The 17642-nt window shown below is 35.3% G+C and overlaps 1 protein-coding gene across 1 annotated transcript; it reads right to left on the bottom strand.

Annotated features, from left to right (window-relative positions):
- Positions 1-14768: 14768 nt before the first annotated feature.
- On the bottom strand, positions 14769-16422 carry LOC121763017 (calmodulin binding protein PICBP-like). Its single transcript, XM_042159066.1, has one exon. The coding sequence runs from the start codon at positions 16293-16295 to the stop codon at positions 15003-15005; it is 1293 nt and encodes a 430-aa protein (XP_042015000.1). The 5' UTR covers positions 16296-16422; the 3' UTR covers positions 14769-15002.
- Between the last annotated feature and the right edge of the window lie 1220 nt (positions 16423-17642).

The following is a 17642-nucleotide window of genomic DNA, read 5'->3' as shown; positions in this document are numbered from 1 at the left end:
TTTGATTATATCTTTTGTGCATTTTATACATTATATGAGATTTAAATTTGAACTAAATAATGGATTAATTAGATTCTTTCCTTATTTTATGAATTTATAAGGATTTTATTCCTAGATGACTCCTAGTTATATTTGGAAAATGACAATCTAATTTTTATCTATATCCTATGGATTTATATGGATTTATTCCTAAACGAATCCTAGTTGGATTTAGATAATGATAATATTATTATTATCCTATGAATTTATATGGATTTATTAATATATGAGTTCTAGATGTATTTGGATAGTGATAAAATAATATTTTATTTATATCCTATAGATTTATATGGATTTAATCATAGATAAATCTGAGATAGATTCGAATAATGTTAATATTATTTTATTTTATTTTTATCCTATGAATTTGAATAGATTTAATTCTATTAAGACAAATACTAGATGGATTAAAATAAATATTAATCCAAGTTATCCTTATCTTTTGGATTCATATCCTAGATAGATAAGGATAAAGATGATATATAAGAAAATGAAAATCCATATTTAATTGAATTTAGATATATTTATTTATCTAAGAAATCCTAAGTAATGTTTGATATATTTTAAATTTCTATTCTAAATAGAATAAAGATTTGTATAAATCTTGGTTGATAGGATTTTATTTTTATCTTATGAATTATGATGTAATTGTTTGTATCTCGTAATATCCTAGTACGATTTAAATAATGATAATCCTAGATCAACGTTATCTTGAATTGTAGGATTTGATTTTATCGAAATAAAATCTAGAATAATCCTAAATGGATTTAGATAGTTAATTCTATCTTGATAAAGTCCTAAATGAACTTGGATAATTATTATCCAAGATAAAACTTAATTATTTAATTGAATCTTCTAAACTAGATTAAATAATTGTCGTTAATTATCCAGTGTGTTTAAATATCATGCATTAAATGGAATTATCTGTTTATTTGGTGGTTATCTTTTTAAGTGGATTATCTGCTCTATCTGCTTATGTAATAATTATGTAAAAGCCACATAAAATATCTAAGCGATAATTACAACAGTGCGTTGTATATGGTCTCCATCGATCGGTTTGTCAATTTATGAAGTCAGCTTCTAATATTATCGCCACCCATGCTATGCGGACAACAATCCTAAGAAATAGCAAGTTCATATGGACAGACTTCTCAAACATAAATAGTATGAACTAGAAAGTAGTTTCTAATATTATCGCCACCCATGCTGTGGGGACAATAATCCTAAGAAATTACTAATTATAAGGGAATAGAGATCATTATGGGGGATGATTTTTTTGAGTCAAGGTAGATTAATTGGTCTTGCATGTGATTATTTTTACACCTTGATTCGAGTTTGAGGGATTGCCAAATATTATGTGTTGTATCCATCCTACTACAGTTTTCTTCATTCTATGCTCACATTGCGAAATTGTAGGTACAAAGGTATCCCAAAGGAATTCCCACGATGAGGAATAACTCATGAACTTCAAAGAACGTCAAGATAAAGACGAAAAACAAGCACTTATTAGGAGGCAACCCAACATTTTACATTTTTTTATGTTTATTTAAGTTTGTTTTTGGGCTTAATTTTTATTTTCATGTTGATTGGAATTTTCGCAGGTTTTGGACTCCGGCCAGCGACCGCTGTCGCTTGCGCAGCGGCCCGCTGGCCGCTCACTGCAACGGTTCTTACTTCTTCCCAGCGCCGGCTGAAGAGCTCAAGCCCGCAATCCATTCAACTCACTCCAGCCGCAATTTTTTGAATTTTTGCCCCGTTCAACCTCAACGCAAAAATTTCAAGGTATCTTTACTGCTTTTCTAGTTTACTCACTTCCCAACCGACTGTACAAACTTATTTTACACTTTGTTGTAAATAAGTTTGGGGGGATGACGTCGTGGTCCGTGAGATTAGTTTTTTTTATCTCTTTGTCATGTTTTTCTTTCGTTTTAAAAACCTGAGGTGAATTGTGTCATGGGCATAACATGGAAAATCTTAGAAACACGCATGTATAGGGACACATTAGACTGAGTTTCCAACGATATTAAATTATTTGATTTTTGATTAAGTATGGCTTAACGTTTTGATTTGATGGCTAAGTGAAAATGTGCATAATTAGTGAATTGCTTGTTCGCCATGAATAGTGCTTATATCTTGTGAGATTTGAGCCTTAATTCTTTCTTATGTGATTTATATGCATGCATGTACATGTTTCTAGAACTTGCTCATCGTCTACCTAAGTTTACATAGTGTTTAAGTTGATTAAGGAGGATGTTAGGCAATCTTTTCAACCTACTTTTATATCCAAAATTTCTGACCCTTTTAAAAATATCTCTTTATCCCTTTGGAGCCAATTTTGAGCCTTTAAGCCTATTCTTTGGAAGCCAAATCAATGGGGACAATTCCTTGGGTTAGTATAGTTATTTTTATTTTTATCTTTTGTAAAGGAATTGGAGAGTTAATGGGGAAAAATATCTAAAGTGGAAAAGTAGTGTGCTTAAATGTAAAAGTACAAGTTGTGAATTAGACAAATTTTTAAAAGTGTGCTTGATCAAGAAAGGATGCCTTTGTTTTAAAAAAGAAAAGAAAGAAAAAGAAAAAGAAAGAAGGTAGTGTGGAAAAAGAAAGAAAATCAAAGGATTGGAAAGTGTGTTGAAGGATGAATAATTGTCAAAGTGTCTTGGGTTTATAAGAAAAGCGGAGTCTATTTTACTCTACTTGGGTTTTTTATTTTTAGTCACTTTTTAGCCAAATATTCCTCACCTACCAAAGAGCCTACATTACAACAAAAAATAAAGCACTTTCAGACTTTTGATGCTTAATCACATCTAGTAGAGAAGGGATTAAACTTTAAGCAAACCTATGGTAAGCTTTGCATGATGCATGATTTGAGTGCTTATACACATTGTCATATATACTTTGAGAGTGAGAGATAAATACACTTCCCATCTTTGGAAGTTTGTCCACTTGTGAATGCATGAATAAGGTGATACATGAGTTAGTAATGAAAGTGCATTAATAAGCCTTGTTTGATTTGATTGCGTTAATTCATGCTTGATCTATCTTTTCCATATTTGAGGCAATTATGACGTCTAGTCCTTGTGCAATCCGTGCGTCTATTTTATATTTCTTTTTTGTTTTGTTCGGTGACAAACTAATATTTAAGTTTGGGGGAGTTGATACGCTTGGATTTTGCACTGTTTTAAGGCTATTATTTGGTCCGTTTTGAATGTTAAAGTTGCATTACATGTCCATTATTTGCATATTTTATCCATTTTGGTATTTTGACATGTTTTATAAGAATTGTGTAAAATAGAGAGTTCTGGAGTTGTCCAGCGGCCCGCTGGACCAAATGCAGCGGTCGTTGAAACAAGTATAGAGAGTTCTGGAGTTGTCCAGCGGCCTGCTGGGCCTGGTTGCGGACAACAGCCTGTGTTTTTTGGCGATTCAAAGTTTGGTCAGGTCGTGCTACATACCATTCTCTTTGTCTTTAAAAGAGCTTCGCGTTGGTATGAATATCATTTCAATCGGAGTACTGTGGAGAAAGTTATGGCCATTCAAACAAAGTCGCACAAAGCTGTCAAATGTAGAATTTAGGCGAAAATTCAAGGAAGGAAAGAAAATATTACCTTGTTAAGCCAAATTTTTCGTTAACCTACAGAGCACGAAATTTCCATCTTTCCTATTACTTGGAGGACACCTTTTACCATGTTTAAACCTTTTTCAAGCCTATATATACCCCATAGCCCCAAAAAGGGGAGCCTCCAAGGCTCCTCCCTCATTACTCCATAACCTAGTTCTTCCACCCTTCTTGGAGATTGAAGCAAGGCAAGAGGAGCATAAAGACTTCAAGATTCATCCTTGGGTTTTGTTTGTTTATTTCATGTCTCGTACTCTAATTATTGTTTTAGTTCATCTGTTTATGGATTGCTAAACAATAGAATTTTTAGGTTTGATAGTAATTGACTTTTATGTAGTTCTTTTTATGTTTAATGTTCAGAACTCGTTTTCAATTGATTTTTCTTGTGCTTTTGTTCGACTAATTGGCTGTTACCTTGATTATTGTCAATCTTTGATCAGTGATAGCTTTGATTGGTTTATCTTATATGTTCATACAATAACTGTGACATGAGTATTGATGCATGATATGGAGAAATCGTGGTAAAACTTGAGTCGGATGAACGTAGAACTAATTAGAATAACTAAAGAGTTAGTGAAATCGTTATCCTTTAAATTCCTCTATTTACCTAATTTTATCTTTTTTAGCTTTGCTTCTTTATTCATTTATATTTTTATATCCAAAACTTTGTTTCTCTAAATAGTATATGATGCTTAATATATGATAGCCAGTTGTAATTCTATTCCCTGTGTTCGATATCCCGGTACTGACCTTTAGCTATACTATTTCTGCCTTGTATATTTGCAAGTAGTTGTAGTGCTAAAAAATAGTGCATCACTTTCTAACACAAGTTTGATTAAGTGATAAGTTGTACTCATTAAAATCTTATCATTGATGGGATAAGCATTAGATACAATGACCAACACCTTAAAGAAACTACCAACATAAGTACCATCTACAAAACACGAGTTATGGACTAGAGCGACTCTAGTCTAGCACATCTCAAGGTGTAATGTTGTTCCAACACGTGTTGGAAAGGTATCCAAGTAATTGGAGTTGAGTACCAAGGTATATTTTAAGGTTATCCCAAATGATAAAGGTTATAAGTTCTGTAATCTTCAAAGATAGAATTCTTGTATGAAGATCAAGATAGGAACTAAAAACCTAACAGCGTGATAACTCTCAAGATATAGAGAGATATCGGATTTTCCACATTACCAAGAAGTCATACCATTAGAAACTTATGCACTAATGAAATCAACTTCAGAACCTAAGATTGTGAGAACCATGTTGTAGTGGGAGCTTTCTAAGGAACATAACAAGTTCATGGGTCTAAGAGTGTCGTAAGACTCGGTCTTAGATCAACTTGAACATAATCTCTTTAACTACAATGTAGCATTGGTTTATTTGGATATTCATCCTTGAAAAGGTGATAGACTCCAAACTACAATATAAGATAGACAACATATTTTACAAGACTTGCAATACTACCTATAGGTTGTGTCAGTTAGTGGGAGCTAGTAAACTTGCAAGTGTTAATGTGGATCTCAAAAGGCTAGACAATGACAATGGGTTACACCCAAAGAGAACAATCTTCTCGTCTGTCATTGTGTCGTGATTTATTCGATCCTATTGTCTATTAGAACTTACATTAGTTAGAATGTATATATTATGATTGTCAAGACAACCTTCTATAAATAGAAGTCTTGAGGAGATCATCTACATAGAACATCCTAATGGGTATGTAATAAAAGGGGGAGAAACACATGATTGGAAGCTTGTGAAGACCTCCGTGGTCTTAGGCTAGCATCTAAATCAGAGTATATGTGTTTTATCAAAATTGTCAAATGTTTTAATTTTTACTTGTGCCCCTAACAGTGTTGTAAGCACAAAGAAGTTGAAAGTGCATTAAATATGGTATTATTGGTACTCTACGATGACAAAATCTACAAAAGTTGCAAACAGCTAAGATTAGCGTCTAGCAGAGGCGGAGCCACCTTATAAGAAGGTGGGGCAAATGCCCCTCCTCAAATATGTATAAATGTACTAATTTATGGTCCAATTTTTTAAAATTATTAAAATTATCTTGTATTTGCCCCTTCTCAAATTCTAAAATTTTCAACACATATAACTTTACCCCCTTTCGTTTATAATCCTGGCTCTGCCCTTGGCGTCTAGCGTAGGAAACTGGTTGTCTACCCAGTTTAAGATAAAGGATTTGAGAGAAACCAATTATATTGTAAGCATCTAAGTCTTTTAAGATCGCTAGAAAGAATGTTGAGATTCTCTTAGGAATCCTATATCTATACATTCCGTGGAACATTTTAGCATTAGAAATTCCATGAAAAGGTTTTACCATTCAAGATGGAATTGTCTTGTCTCTAGTCAAGTGTCGTTTGACACTTAGTGAGATCAAGAATAATGAGACTAGTTTTGGAGATAGATGTCTCATATATGCTATGATGTGTACTAAGTTTGATATTAGCTGTGTTTTGTGCATAGCAAATATATATCATAGTAACCATGCAAAAGACTTTAATTGAGGTAAAAAATATACCATAGTGCTTGAGAAAGGCTAGTCGCTATATTCTAGTTTACCAGTCATTCATGTAATGTCCTTGGAGTTACACTCACTATGTTTTATGACTAATCAGTAATCGAGTAAGTCATCCTCGGAATATGTGTTTACCTTACGAGTATCTTCCTAATAGATTTAATCGTAAGTTTGAGTATGCCTATGAGTATTATATATTGTTATGATTACTCTAGTAAAGGCTAACTTAAGGGACACATGAGTTCATAAAGCTAAGAAATCACATATTGAGATGAAATTAATTAAAGACCAAGTACACAGCAAAGACATTGTGGTGGCAAGGATATGATCAGAGAGCAACCAAGCATATTTTTTCACAGAAATGCCTTTGTGGCAACATGTTTCAAACATGATGTCAAATGAATGGTGGTTCGATATATCTAGCACCAAGACCTGCTTTGAGTATAAGTGGGAGAGTTTTTTGCGGAGGGTATACTCGAAAGCATGTTTTGAGTGTAAGTGAGAGATTGTTGGGTTTGGTACACTGAAAAGCTTGTTTCGAGCACGGATAGAATCTTGCTTGTATACGAAAAACACTACAATTCACTTTTAAAGCGATTCAGTATTATTCGAGCAGTTTCGCACGAGATAAGTAGGTATTTGTTAGCACAAATGCCAAGTTCTTAGAAGAAGACTATGTGATGAATCATAAGCCCAGCAGTGAAGTAGCTCTTGATGATCTAAGAGATACTTCAGTTTCCACAAGCAAAGAACCAATAACACAAGTACAATCTATACCTGAGATATCAACTTTTGTGCCAAAAAATTGTAGAGCCTCGTCGTAGTGGGAGGGTTCCTCGTGAACCAGAAAGGTACATTGGTGTGGGTGACGACAATGTATTAGACCCACAGAACTTCAAAGAGGCGATGGCAGATTCAGATAGTCATTCCTATAAAGAAAGAATGGATTCTGAACTACAATCAACGATAGACAAAGACGTTTATGAAATGTTAGTCCTACCTGAAGGTTGTACTCTCATTGGGAGCAAATAGATTTATAAACGTAAACGAGGACCTGATGGACGAGTTAAAGTCTTCAAAGCAAGATTGGTAGCTAATGGGTTATACCCAGAGAGAAGGTATCAATTACTATGAGACCTTTTCGCCAGTAGCTATGCTCAAGTCAATCCAAATTCTTTTGTCTATCGCAACCTACATGGATTGGGAGGTATGGCAGATGGACGTCAAGACAACTTTCCTAAATGGAAGTCTTGAGGAGACCATCTACATGGAACATCCAGGGGGATATGTAGTCAAGGGCAAAGAACACATGGTGTGGAAGCTTAAGAAGGCAATTTATGGCCTCAAGCAAGCATCTCGACCATGGAACATGTGTTTTGACTAAACTGTTATGTCTTTTGGCTTTGAGCAGTGCCCAGATGAGAGCTGTGTGAACAAGAAAGTTGAAGGTAAGAATGTAGTGTTTATGGTACTCTACGTAGATGACACACAATTGTTTGGGAACAGTGAAAAGATGTTATCAGACGTGAGAGACTGTCTATAAAGTTAATTTGAGATGAAAGATATGGGAGAAGCTGGACACATCCTATGCATTAAAGTTCTTAAGAACTGCCAGAAAAGGATGTTATGCTCATCTCAAGAATCTTACATCATTACGATAGTTAAACGTTTTAGTATGCAAGACTCCAAGAAAGGTTTTCTACCTTTTAGCCATGGAATCACTCTGATATGTGTCCCAAAACACCTATTGAGACAGAAGCTATAAGAAGGATCCCTTATGCATTAGTAGTTGGGAGTCTCATGTATGCTATGTTTTGCACGAGGCCCGATATTTTCTTTGTCGTAGGCATGGTAGCAAGGTATCAGTCAAATCTCGGTCAATGACACTAGAGTGCGGTAAATAATGTACTCAAATATCTAATAAGAACTAAGGAGTATTTTCTAGTTTACCATGCATCCGAGATGTATCTTTTGGGTTAACTGGTTTAGATTTTCAATCTAATCAGGATTCGAGGAAATAAACCTCTAGCTATGTGTTCACCTTAGGAGGTGGTACCATCGTTTGGAAGAGTGTGAAGCAGAAATGCATCACGGACTCTATCATGGAAGTTGAATATGTGGCTGCATCAGAAGTCGCAAAAGAAGCGGTATGGTTCAGAAACTTCCTAATTGATCTAAACGTGATTCAGAGTATGCCTAAGAGCATCACTATCTTTTGTGATAACTTTGGTGCTATGACAAACTCAAGGGAACCACATGCCCACAAGGCAAGTTAACACATAGAGAGGAAATATCACATCCGTGATATAGTGTAGAGAGCTGACATTGATGTGGTCAAGATCGCATCAGAAGATAACTTGGCAGATCCATTCACAAGGGCTCTCTCCAGTAAGGAGATTGAGCAATATGTGAAAGGATTTGCTGTTCAATTGACCTGGATTCGCTTTCAGTATAGGTGGGAGGATTTTGCAGATTTTGCAGTTTTGGTATACTCGAAAGCTGTTTTGAGTATAAGTGGGAGATTGTTAGAGTTTAGTATACTGGAAAAGCATATTTAGTATGTATGTATATGTAATAACTCTTTACCCATTTTTTACCATGCAAATGAGAAAGAATATTTTGTTACAATGTGTTTTGCTTATGTATTTATGAGATGTTGAAATGTGTTTTCCATTGAAATACATAGTTTAAGCAAAATGAATCTAAGTCTTTTGCATAGTAGACGAGTTGTGAGCGGCGTTCACAGTAGATAACTTGTCGGTTCTTGCAGAAGGAAAATTGTTTCACAACCTAGATAGGCTTTGACTACCTATCGTGAAAGGTTCCGATGTCAGTCCGAAAGTTTGCTTACCTAAGGAAATGAATAACGTCGGTGTGGTATAGCACTGAAAGAATCAAAAAGTGCGATAAGACGTTCTTGGCTATTTACTGAAAGACGAGGTCTTGGTGATTGTCGTTTCTTAATCATTGTTGGCATAACATTGAGCATACGATATGAATTGAAAACTACTTTGACTTATCAAATGGTGAGGGTATTTCGTTGCCCAAGAATCCTGATAGATTGGGTAATGATCATTAATGTCTAAGTGGTGCTAGTATTGTTATTGCAATTAATCGTGTGCTGGGAGAGACCAGTATGATAATATCCTCCAGTCTTCAATTTCGAGATTTATGTCTTCAATTCTTCTCCGGCTTTTGAGGATTTTGACAAGTTTGGCCACACAAAGGTCAATTCCGAGTTAAAGGAAACAAATCAGAAGATCTGTGGTTGAAATCAATTGAAGAAGATGACAGAATTCAAATCTTGAATTCTTACGGTATGTTGTATTTAATTGCATATATTCAGTATGATCTGTGATTATATGCTTATAAACATATTTCTAGTTTACAGTCTAATAAAAGCATGTTTAGATGTAAATCTTTCTATCAGACTAAATAGATTTCCGCTGCAAAACCAACAGATTCAATATGGATAATGCTAAGTCTGCTACAACTATCTCATAGAGTTTTAAACTTTCTAAGGAGCAGGCTCCTAAGTCTAAGCAAGAGGCACAGGAGATGGAGTCTATTCCTTATGCTAGTGTGGTTGGGAGCATAATGTACACTATGATTTGTACAAGGCTAGACTTGGCCCATTCTATTTCAGTTACTAGCAGATACTAGGAAAGAGCATTGGAATGCCCTTAAGTGGATTCTGAGGTACATGAAGAATACTAGTAGTTGGGGGATTGTGTTCAGTGGCTGTGATAAGGTGAGTGAGAAAATAGTGGCGGGCTATTGTGATGTAGACTATGCTACAAACTTGGATAATAGAAAGTCCCAAACTGGTTATCTCTTCACCATGTTTGGAACGGTGATCAGCTGGAAGTCAAGGCTACAGAGTATTGTTCCACTATCAACAACAGAAGCAGAATATATGGCTCTCACTGCAGCTGTGCAAGAGTTTCTGGATTCAGGGTGTTATTTCAGACTTTGGTTTTGGTCCGAAGACCATGGTTGTATATTGTGATAGTAGTTCAGCTATATGCTTAGCTAGACATCAGTATTTTCATGAAAGGAGCAAGCATATAGATGTTAGGCTACATTTCATTAAAATTGAGATTGAAAAGGGAAGGGCAAAGGTGGTCAAGATTGACACCATGCACAATCCAGCTGGCATGCTTACAAAGTCTCTAGGAAGAGACAAGTTTGATCATTGTAAAGAGTTGATCAATGTGTGCTGCAAGAACCAGTGACGGAACTACATAGGGCCAAGCCCCTGCGCCAGCGGGGGCTTGGCCGGTACCAGACCCCGACCCCCGCCTATACAGCCGCCCTCCGACCGGTCTCCGCCCCAGAGCAGCCCTGCACTCTAGCCGCTGCGCCGTTCTTCTGAATTGAAAATTGAATTAGGATTAGGGAAGAAGACAACTTTGGGCTTATTAGTTTTGGGTCAAATAATTTATTGTTGGGCTGTTTTTATTTTTGCGCTTATGCCTTTTGCCTTTTGGGCTATAATAAAATAATGTTGCCCTAAGTCCTTCACATAGTATGCCCAAATCCTCACAAGTCAGAAATTCTCACGCAATACGACAACGCATTGTTGTCGCCTGCTGGAGATTTTGCAACTATTCGCTAATTCAGGTAAGAACTATATGTATGCATCAGGACTATGTAATTCAGTAATTCACTATTTGAAAGAATTGTAAAAATAATTTACTATCTTATTTACAGCAATAACGTAGTACAGTACGTGATTTTTGATATAGTTCTTTGTTTGCCTCAATTCTTATTAATTTAATTGGTCTTTAGATTTGAATCACTTGATAGTTTTTTAATTAAATTAGAACTGATGTATTGTACAAGTAGTACCGTAGTACTTAGTGAATTTATTAGCATCTGAATTAATATAAACTACTATTTAACACTAATTAATCTTGTTGTAGTTAGTGAATTTATTAGCATCTGAATTAATATATACTACTATCGTACACTAATTAATCTTATTGTTATTAAATATAGTTATGCATCGGTATTTTTCTAAAATACAAAAGAATGATTCAACTACAAGAAAGATATTAATTCCGAACTATTATAAATCAACTACAAGAAAGATGATAGTATTTCAATTCCGAACGATTATAAATCAAGAAAGAATTAATGTTGTAAGTGTCGAATCTATCGCGGAAAACATAAATAGTGACCCGACAAGACGAAAACAGACATTACAAAACATGGCGACTCGTCGAAAACTGTTATCATCTAGTGTGTCGTAAAAGTTGAACAGACATTACATGTAAAATTAAATATTTTATTATGGAGTTTTTTTTTTAAATTTAGCCCCGGCTTACTCAATTTTCTGGTTCCGTCACTGGCAAGAACTGAGGTGTTTACTCAGGTGGAGAATTGCAAGAAATGAGTCCACACTCAGCTCTAAACATGGAGAATTAAAGGATAAAAGAGGAAATTAGAAACTAGTAGTTGGAGTTAGTTATTCTGTTAGGAAATGAGCTGTCATGCTCCGGTTCTTGATTCTTGGCTCCAATTCGGTTAGGAGCAGTTATCATTTGTATTAGATACTTATATAGTAGTTTTACTTGTATCTTAGCAGTTAGAAATCAATCAATAAAGAGAACCCCTTTTCTCCAAGAAACTACTCTCCTCTTCTTCGATTAGTGTGTGTTCTCTGTGAGTGTGTGTTCATACCGAGTGTACGTGAATTCTTAAAGAGTGTGTGAGCCTTATGTGCTGAGTTAACAAGAAGTGAGTCGAAATCAGATTTATATGCATTCAAGCGCCCAACCTTCGTGGGTTGTATGGTGACATATGCACCATTGTGGGCTACATGTGAGGCCACTTTCGGCTGACAATTTCCATTCTTTGTCAAATAAACAGAATCCAACCGCCCATATTTTTGTTAAAGTCAAATAGACAATAACAACACAAAAGAAATAGAGAGCATGCGAATTTCTCCTCTAGAAATTTGACCACGCATCTGCATTTATATTCTTAAATGAGAGTATCAAGAAATGTTTATGTAAATTTTATTCCAAGAGAATATTATGGATTTGTTGTTTCATGTGGAGTCCGAACAAATTAAAATCAAAACAAAGTGAGATACCATGAATTTATAATAAAATAGTACTCCCTCCGTCCCATAGAAATAGGTCATTTGGGATCGGCACGAGTTTTAATATATGGCATATTTCTATGGGACGGAGGTCGTAATCGTTATCTACCCGTTGTTTGATATGTTAAGGCCATCATCGGCCATTTATTTTAAACTAAAATTTAGACTATTTAAGTATATATTATATTAAAAAGTAATTTCATTCCAATATTAATTTTAAATTCAAATTTTACACTATTTTTTTGTATAAGTCTTACTCCCCTCGTCCCAAAAGAATATGCATTATTTCTTTTATATTCAGACCTACAAGAACATGCATTTTAGTATTTTGGAAACTCCTTTCTCTCTATCGGGTCACTCTCCACTAACAATATTTTAATTACTTTTTTTCTCAACATGTCTCTTACTTTACTAATTTTGCATTAAACTCATGTCTAACAAAAAGTGTATATTAATGTGGGACAGAGGGAGTATAAAATATTTGCAGTAGACCCTAATTTGGTATTATTTCGTAGAAAAACAAAAAAATTGGATTTGATTTGCAGTATAATTGGAGAAGTTTGCTACACCACCAAAATGATACTTCCTTTGTTCCACAATAAGAGTCATATTTTGTCATTTTCGTCCGTCCCACAATAAGAGTCATATTTCACTTTTACCATAAATAGTAACCAAACCCCACATTCCACCAACTTATTTCACTCATATTTTTATTATAAAACTAATACATAAGTGGAACTCACATTCCTTTAACTTATTCAATCCAATTTTTTCTTTACATTTCTCAAACCGTACCATACCAAGTAGGATTCCTATTATGGAAAGGAGGAAATATTTGGTGTATGATTAGAGATGACCTCAGTATTACAATTCCAACTATCATCTTCCTATGAGTGGTAATATAGGAATAAAAGCAAACTTGTCTCAGGATAATTTATACGTCAAGGCACTCCTCTAAATTTTCGTGTGTGAAACTCGTTGTGAGTTGACCAATAACAAAGAGTTACGTGGTAGACTCCAACAAGATCTAATCGATGAAATTTAGCACACTTTAGCGATGTTGATAATGTGCAGAATTATGTATTTGAAAATTTTAATTATTAATTTTTATTTTAACTGTTTAATAAAATTAATCGTTTTGTTTTGTTCATAAATTCATATTGTACTATAGAACAAGAAAAAATAAAAAATTAATAATAAATGTGAAAAGTATTAAGTAATACTCCCTCCATCCCATAAAAATTTGTGCACTTTTCATTTCGTCCGTCACACAAAATATGTTCATTCCATTTTTGGAAAGTTATATCAATTTAATAATGTAGGTTCCGATATCCATTAACACTACTTTAACTACCATTCTTCTCCTCTCTCTTACTTTACTATACTATTCACCTCTTCTCTCTTACTTTACCAATTTTATCTTTATTCTCGTACCAAATCCATTGCCCATAATTTTATGGGACGGAGGGAGTAAATGCTTTTGAGAGTATAACTAGGGTGGCAAACGTCTGGGTTAGGTCTTTATTTGTTCAATCTGATAGAGATCTAACCCAATAAGACCAACCCAAACCTGACATGTAAGGAAACTGTTGATCTGAATATAAATCCGACTAGCTAACTTCAAACCACGACTCCATCTCGACATGAACCCATTAACGACACGATATAATATGGGTTGACACGACATGATAACAACTCGAACCAGATACTACACGATTAAAATCTGATTCTACCTCCGTCCCACAATAGGAGTCACATTTGGTGTGAGCACGAGTTTTAAGAAATATAAAGAATAGTGGATTGAAAATGTTAGTAGAATATATGATCCACTTTTTAAAATTGGTTTTATAATAGAATGTGAGTTAAGTGAGTTAGTGGAATGTAGGAACTACTTACCATTAATAGTAAAAGTGAAATGCGAGTCTTATTGTGGGACGGACAAAATGACAAAATGTAGCTCTTATTATGGGACAGGGGAGTATCACACAATAAAAATCAGGTTTACACTATTTAAACCTACTTTACAAGAAATTAAAAAAATAATGTAAAACATAATTTTTTTTAAAATATTAAAACGTAATACTCCCTCCGTCCTTTGTAGTATAGGTGTTTCTTTTCGGCACAAGAAATCAGAAAAAATGTTTTAAGTCAGTTAAGTAAAGAAAACAAAGTAGAAAAAAAATAGATAAATGAAGAGAGAATAAAATAAGAGATTACTACTAAAAACATTTAAGTGTTTTCCAAAGTATTGGAATGTCATAGCCATAACCTCTTACACTTGATCTGAGATTGTGATAAAACAAGGGTATAGTAGCAAAATCGCCGATATAACCAAAAGGCAAAAACAGAGAATTTCGTAATGTTATGTTTTGTTCAACTTGTTCCGCATCATTGATAAATTACCTCTTTAAACATTGTTAACCCTATAAACAATACAATAGTAGTAATTGGTTGGTAAAACTTTTACGTGATGCTAGTGTAAGCATGTGTTAATATTTCCACCAAAACATAGATTTAGTTCAACACTCCAACTGAGAGAGTGGATTTGGAGTTTACAAAAAAACCAGCAAAATCACAAGTAGCTCAAGGCTACTCATAAAAAGTAAACAAAACAGCAAACAAACTTAGGCAGATTGCCCCAAATAAACATGATTGGTGTTCAACATAGACTTTCTGGATTAAGATAAACTTGTGTTACCTGATCAGCTGCAAGCCAGCATAGACCTTGTGTGATCAAACTTGTTCAAGTAGTGATTAAATGGCAATGGCATGACTCCCTCAAATGCCTCAACAAGCAGAGCAACCTTCCTCTTCTTAGCCGAGGCAAGCTTCGTCACCGCTCGTCTTAGTGCATAATCCACCATCCATTCCTCCGAGTTCCTCCTCTCATCCACATCCTGATGCCTCAGATCAACCCTCTCCGCCTCCGGATCCTCCTCCACGTCAAGGAAATTAGGTGCTCGTGGATTGAAATCGACCACTTCCTCCCCTTCCTCTGCTATCTGAAACAGAGCATCCTCTGTTTTTTCCACTTCCTCTTTTGGTAGATATTCTTCACTTACAACATCAAATGAAGAAATTTCTTCTTTTCTTCCTCCTTTTTCTTCTCCTTCTGCGTCCCCTTCTCCTTTTTGAATAGGTGTTGAAATATCTAGGCTTGAAAAGGCATCACCTCTGTTTTCATCAAAGGACACCACATATTCTTCATTTCTTCCTTTTCCTTCTTCTTCTTCTTGAAGAGGTGTTGAAATTTCGATGCTTGAAATGGAATCAGAGTCGAAGCCGCCGTTTTCATCAAAGGACTCCTGCGCTGCTTCCTCAATCAAAACTTTTTCCTCTACAAATTCGTGTTTGATTTCGATTGCATCCTCTGCTTTGTAATCATATTGCAGAAACACGCCGTATCCATAGCCACTCTCCCAATCCATACAACTGTTATTATCATCGAAGGAATCCTGCGATAATTCTTCAGAGACTCGGTCTTGTGGGGTCGTGTAAATCTCAACAAAGAAAGGATCATCATCGGGTCGAGCAGGGGAGGCACGGGCACGCCTGGCAGCCGATATGAAGGAGCTCAGGGGCGGGTGGTGGCGGCCGTTGAGGGAGCAGTAGGTGTAGGGGCAGACTTTGATGTCAGAGTGGCCTTTTTTGTTAAGGGAAAGAAAAGGAGGGAACTTTGAGTCTTTCAAAGTGGAGGAGCATGTGGCTGTCTTTGCATCAACGGTCTTACTCGAGGGTTTGAAGCTCGGCTTCGTCGCGCTTTTCTTGCTTGACGGGGAAGGTGATCTCGACTGCGGTTGCTCCTTTCTAGCGTCCGAGCTGGTGGTTGGCTTCATGTAGTTGGGCGTCGCCGCTTTGGGGCGCTTGATGGGGGCGGATTTCTTCATCTTCTTGGCCTTGAGGTCGGCGCCGCGAGGGCTCTTCGCGGCGGAGGAGTCATGGTGGTGGGTGTGGAGGGGCTGGAGGTGGAGGAGGGTGTGCTTTCTTTGCACCATGGTGGTTGTGTTTTTGGTTTGAAGATGGGAAATGGGAAATGAGAAGAAATGGTTGAAGAATGAAGAAGATTCTAAGCTATCTTTCTTTTTGTGTTTTGAATAAGTGGAAGATTAGTATTTTATGGATGCCGACGCTCCACTAACCTAACCTTGGGCCCTCCATTTATATAAGAGTGTTGCCATCATATTACTTGTTTACTATTTTGAATTGGGTATAGGTACTTCCTTTTTTGTTTTGTGGTGTGTATAGTTATTGGGTAAATCAAGATTTTTTATTTTTGATATATTTCATAAATTGGTTCCATTTCAAGGAATATGATCTCTTCCTTGGACGGCACGGGATTTTATGTAATTTTATTTTGTGTATTATGTGAAGAGAATAAAGTAAGAGAGAGGGAAAAAAGTAGAGATGAATTTCTATTTATAGGAATGATTCGTTTTGCATGAGACAAACTAAAAAGAAAAATAGGCCTCTTCGATGAGACGGAGGGAGTATGTTAAGTGGAGAGAGTAAAGTAAGAAAGGGAGTATAAAGTAGAGATAAAAGTGTTTCTATTTTTAGTACTTTGGTTATCATGATTGAGACAAACCAAAAAGAAAAATAAGTCATCTTCAATGTGATAGAGGGAGTATATCCCAGTCCCATAGATATAGACTAATTGGAGATGACATGAATCTTAATGCATAATTGGTAACGTCAGAGATAATAATAAAAAGAAGTTCAAATAATGTAATGAATGGTGTAACCCATAAATAATAAAGTAAAAAAAGAGAGAAAGTATTCCAATTGATATGGACTAAATTTCTATACGACGGAGGGAGTAGTATGTAATAATTGTTTAATTCCTAGCTAAACAGATTTTGCCGATTGGAGGCAATTGTAGAACTAATGTGGCATGATTTTTTCCATATTAACGAAATTTTTTGGTATATGCGTATCATCTATGAAACCACGATGAATGAGCATTGAGCTCAAATGGTATTAGATGTGTTTGGTCAGCTATAAATTTAAAGTACAATATATAAAACGCATTGAAAATCAAAATCAAGATCAAAGATTATACTCCCTCCGTCTCGCTTGATACATTTTCTTTTTTAGTTTGTCCCAATAAAAATGACACATTTCCTTTTTTGGAAACTTTCTCTCTCCCATTAATACACCCAATCACTTTTTCTCACTCCTATTAAAATATTTATCTTTCAGTCTTTCTATTTTAATACTTACACTCACTTTTTCTCAAATTAAACACTTTAAACAATAACTCCTAAAATCTCATGCCGGCTAAGATATGTGTCATCTTAGCCGGAACGGATGGAGTAGTATATTTTTAATTTGTTAACCCTAAT

The sequence above is a fragment of the Salvia splendens genome, chromosome 2 (assembly GCF_004379255.2).
Source record: "Salvia splendens isolate huo1 chromosome 2, SspV2, whole genome shotgun sequence".
NCBI lineage: Eukaryota > Viridiplantae > Streptophyta > Magnoliopsida > Lamiales > Lamiaceae > Salvia > Salvia splendens.
This window is presented reverse-complemented; position numbering and strand designations above follow the sequence as displayed.